The 4,829-nt window shown below is 44.2% G+C and overlaps 1 protein-coding gene across 1 annotated transcript; it reads left to right on the forward strand.

Moving 5' to 3' along the window:
* Window positions 1-475: 475 nt before the first annotated feature.
* Window positions 476-3,958, forward strand: LOC123110295 (uncharacterized protein At3g49140). Its single transcript, XM_044530775.1, has 11 exons — window positions 476-774; window positions 864-1,017; window positions 1,736-1,838; window positions 1,928-1,995; window positions 2,128-2,271; window positions 2,367-2,507; window positions 2,603-2,723; window positions 2,813-2,910; window positions 3,226-3,378; window positions 3,497-3,592; window positions 3,743-3,958. Exons 1-11 carry the CDS (start codon window positions 575-577, stop codon window positions 3,845-3,847), a joined length of 1,383 nt encoding a protein of 460 aa, XP_044386710.1. The 5' UTR covers window positions 476-574; the 3' UTR covers window positions 3,848-3,958.
* Window positions 3,959-4,829: the final 871 nt, after the last annotated feature.

The raw sequence follows: 4,829 nt of genomic DNA on the forward strand, positions 1-4,829 counted from the left end.
TCCAAGTCTTGTAGGTTTCTTCTGGTCCAAGAAAAATCATCTTAAAGTTCTATTTCGTTTGGACTCCGTTTGATATTTATCTCTGTAAAAGTAAAAAAAAAGGAAAAACAACAACTGACATTGGGCACTAGGTTAATAAGTTAGTCCCAAAAATGATATATAAAATAGTACCAAATGGATATAAAACATCCTAAATGGATAATATAATAGTATGAAAAAAATCAAAAATATATAGACACGTTAAAAGAAAAGATAAACAAGAAGAAAACGTAAAAGAAAAGAAAAGAGAAACAAAAACAACAGGGAAAAAAGGCCTTCTAAGAAGATCACAAAACCGCTAAAAAAATGGGTAAACCCCTAGGACCTTCAAAACGGGAACCAGACCATCCACTCGGTCGGTCGCTCGCTCGCACGTCCTGTGCGAAGCGAGGACAGTTCGACGCAAGCAATATCCCTGGCATCATTCGGGTCAGTTTTGGATAGAAAATGAGAGGCGGGCCGGAAAGTTCAACTCCCACTCAAAACTATCTTGCTGACTTCTCTCAGCTCAGTCACCTCCCTTCCATGGTGTACCATGCCGATGGTGGCCGCCGCTGCAGCAGCGCCGGACCAACCCTTCTTCTCCCAGCCCCGCCGCCCCCCACAGCCGCCTAGTCTCTTCTCCATAAGAAAAGCCGCCCTCCCGCCGCGGTGCTGCAGCAGTCACTCCTCGCACTGTCGCTGCCACTGCTCCTGGAGCAGCAGCGCGCACGCGCGCAGGAGCAGCCATTGCCGGTATGATATGATACGAATAAATGTGTGCGCGCTTGTTATGTATTTTTTCAGTACTACAGCCGCTGAATTCAGCTCCGTGGACGGTGCAGTGCCGGTGCAACGCCGGACCACCCGGACGAGCCGCCGCCGTCGGGCAGAGGCGGCCGTTACCATCCTTGGGAGGACATCGCCGAGAAGCTTCAGCTCGACGACGGAGAGCCGGCGCGCCTCACGGACGCTGAATCCGCCCGGACAATCGTCGAGGTTAGGAAATTGCTCCATCCACTTATTAGAGTCTGCAGTGCATTTCTGTTAAGTGTAAGGAGATTACTGTCAGAACTCAGAAGTGCTCAGCAGTGCAACCACCCTCGCGAATTATTCTATCTGCCCCGGTCTGTGGAAGCATATTCTGAATTCCAGGCTATGACAGCTTTGGTTGTTAAGTTACATCTCTCTGAACAACCAGATCAAGGGAGACTTTTCCCAGGAGACTGACATTCAGAGAAGGATCGACACTTTGACAGCTTCAGAGCTGAAATGCAAGTGCCTTTTTTTCTTGAGATTTTCATTCTCATCTCCTGGGCTATCTGGCTTACCAGAAACGACTTTATTTTCAAAGAGATGCAGCCAAATCCTTATTCTTGCGGGAGAAAACTGAAAGGGGAGCTCAATAGAATCAATCAGTCATAGAGCAAAGAGATATGGCTGTGTGCATCACGATAATGCAGATGCCTTTTGAACCATCGGTTCTTAGCTTCAGATAGGCCCATGGATATATACCTCTTTAGCTGATTTGTGCTTCCCCACCTCAGGGAAACCTTGTTATTCTTTTATTTGATTTATCTGTTTTCCTTTTTCCCTTTGCACTTGAGAACAATCCCATAAGAAAATACAAAGATATATGCAGTAGGATTTTCCTACTATTTTCGGTCCAAAAAAAATTAGAGTCTGCAGTGCTGAATCGTGCAATATGCATGTGCAGGTGAACAACAATGCAACGGTGATGATCTCCACGCTCATCGATGATGGCGTGCACGAGAGGATCATCTTTCCGGAGTTCCCCTACTTGACCGACGAGAATGGAGGTATATATCCAGCTGGGTACTTGGGTCCCATTATTTGTGCAACTGCCATTTTTCTTCCTTGAAGTTTCTGCGTGGCAATCTACTCTCAGATATTTACTTCGAGGTCGACAATGACGATGCAGTCATGGAAAACATTATGGGCGACGATAAGATTGCGGTAACAATATAATTCTCCACTCTTCAATCTCGAAAAAAACACTTCTCTTCATGAAAAGGCCAATTATATATGTGTTGTTGTGTGTTGTGTCCTGTGGATACATTTAGTATATATGTTGCTTGGTATCTGCAGCATGTTATCATTGGACTTGATAACACAGACGTCTTTGCTGACTTGGACCTAGCGGCGGCATCATCAACTGCATTTGCACAAGAAGAAGATGACGATGATTCTGACGAAGATGATGACGGCGATTCTGAGGATGAATATGAGGAGGTAGTAAAAATTCTTCACAAAGTCACTGTTGTGACTGGCCAACAGCAATATAGTTCATTCATTTACCTTGATGTTGTGTGTCTGAAAACATGTAGGAGGGCGTATATGCTGTTGATGAAGAAGATGAGGATGACGACGGCGATGATGATGATGAAGAAGACGATGCACCTAACTGGTCCAACCTTGAAACCGTAAATTCCTGTCATCCACTATACTTTGCGAGGATGATTGTGGAGGTAGATGACTGAAACTCAATTAGCATCCATCAGCTTATGTACCACTCTTTATGAATCACTTTATTAGCCACTGTGCTCTTAACTTTTATTGCCAGAATGCGAGCAAATCAAGTATAGACTGGTTGGACCGGCCACCTGCAAGCCTTGTTGTTGAGGGTCAGCTGAGACCTGCGTTTCCTGAAGAGAGCACCATGGTTTCCAGGCATTTATTAAATGGTTGTTGCAATGGAAAGGAACTTTCTATTCGGCAGATTTTGATTTTCTGAAACATAGGACTAATCTTACAGCTCCGGGAATTTCGGCAGGTGATGAGCCGCTGAAAGACGACAAAAAGGGATGTGGGGCTACATTTTTCAAGGTTGAAGTTCTGAGCATTGAGCTGATCACTGCATATGGTACAGAGGTATGTCTTTCATTTGCCGTGCCATACTAATTTTCCGCGAGTGCTGAAGCTCTGTAACAGAATATAAAAGAATTTACTAAAATATAAAAAATTATACTAATTACAAGGTCACCACTTATACAATGAAAGCCTACTCTCACGGCATCAATGAGCTCAACTTCTTAGCGTTAATCTTGACAAGAACTACTCTAGTCAAGGAAGGATACATGCTTAAAAACACGGTGAATTAATAATGTAATACCTTGTGTAACTGCAGAATTGTCGTTGTACATTCTTGAGCTCCAGCAATGCTTTCTTCCTGTCTTTTCCTTGTAGCCCAAGGTAAAGATAGAAGAATACCGGAAATCTAGGCCGGACATCATCGCGCACTCTGCACCGAACATAATATCGCGCTTGAGAGCCAGTGGAGACAAGATAACACAAGCTCTGAAATCGCTCTGTTGGAGGTGCAAGGCCATTCAAGTAGAGGTAATATTCCTTCAGATTTCTCATGGGCATTTTGTTAACCATGAAAATTAGGGAAGAGATACGTTGAGCATCTCGAAGTTGGGTATTAAAGCACCGTGCCGGCTGTATATGTCTTCAGGAAGCAGCAATCATCGGCGTGGACTGCCTTGGGTTTGACCTGAGATTGTGCTCGGGAACACAAGTGCAGACATTGAGATTTGCTTTCCCTACAAAGGTGAGTGGTTCAGCATATGCATATGGATTTGTAATTACGTGCCATCTGTGATAAATAGATCGATGGTGGAGAAACATTAGTCTGTGGTCTTGATAGGAAGAAGGATTTTGCATTTCATTCTCTTGTGGTTCTGAATATTTTGCACTGCAGGCTACTTCGGAGTTCAGCGCAGAGAAGCAAATAAACGAGCTTCTGTTTCCTAGGAGGACACATCAAGAAGGGGAGTCACCACAGCCTCAACAGAAAGAGTACTGATGTAATCAGAGATGTGACGTTTTCTTCTTTTTGTAGGAAATTTAATCCAGCGACACAAATAGTAGCCGTCTTTGATGAAATTCTTTCAAATTCACATCGTGGTTTTGATCATTGAGGGTGTGCACAATTGTTATTTTTTTTAAACTAGAGTGCTCTGACCGATTCGGTTCGAGGTGCAGCTACTTATGCATTTTGATCTGTACTAGGCAAAATAAAATTAAGAAAAAACGACCCTTGACATTTTTTTAACAAAAAACCCCTAGAGGTCCTTGTATAGAAAACCACACACCAACATACTTCGTCTGCAGTGTGAAATAATAAAGGGTTTTTATCATTTATGCCACTAGTTGTGTCCCACTACTCAGATTTACCATTAATAATTTACTCCCTCCATAAAGAAATATGAGAAGATCTTATATTTCTTTACGGAGGGAGTACAAATGCCCAAAAATGCCATAGCTTTAGGAGATGTTTGCTCAAAAATACAATTAGACACCTAAAAAATGCTATCGTTCCGTTAGATGTTTACTCAAAATTGCAATTAGACATGGACGAAACCCCCCACCCTCGCGTCGTCCGCGTCTGGCGGCACGGGGGAAACCCTTGCCGTCGGGAGCTCCCCTTCGAAACCGCCACACTTGCATCACCGCCACCAAAGGGCCGGCCGGTGAAGCTGCGTTGTGCCCGGGGATGGCGGCGTACTCCCCCCGTCCAACTGTCACGATGTCGTTCCTCTTATTGAAGGCTCTATCTTGCTAGCTCGTGGTGCCCCGGTGTTGGATTTGAAGATGTTCAACGTCCCGTTGATTTGGTACACTCTAGTTTTAGGTTTGGTGGGTTTAAGTTGTGTCCTTCACCCTGTTCGGGCTAAGCACCCCGCCTTTCTGCTCTGGGCACCACGCTCATGCCTCTTTGCGTTCATGTCATGTGTTGTACCCTTCACTGTACTCATTCTTGTTTCTTCTATCAATGAAATGATACA

This window comes from Triticum aestivum, chromosome 5B, assembly GCF_018294505.1.
Source record: "Triticum aestivum cultivar Chinese Spring chromosome 5B, IWGSC CS RefSeq v2.1, whole genome shotgun sequence".
Classification (NCBI taxonomy): Eukaryota; Viridiplantae; Streptophyta; class Magnoliopsida; order Poales; family Poaceae; genus Triticum; species Triticum aestivum.

Excerpts from the sequence above, each read along its gene's own strand:
- LOC123110295 (XM_044530775.1), top strand. The coding sequence starts at position 575 with ATGCCGATGGTGGCCGCCGCTGCAGCAGCGCCGGACCAACCCTTCTTC. Across the intron at positions 775-863 it reads CGCAGGAGCAGCCATTGCCG|TGCCGGTGCAACGCCGGACC; the intron begins GTATGATATGAT and ends TGGACGGTGCAG. Across the intron at positions 2,508-2,602 it reads TTGCGAGGATGATTGTGGAG|AATGCGAGCAAATCAAGTAT; the intron begins GTAGATGACTGA and ends TTTTATTGCCAG.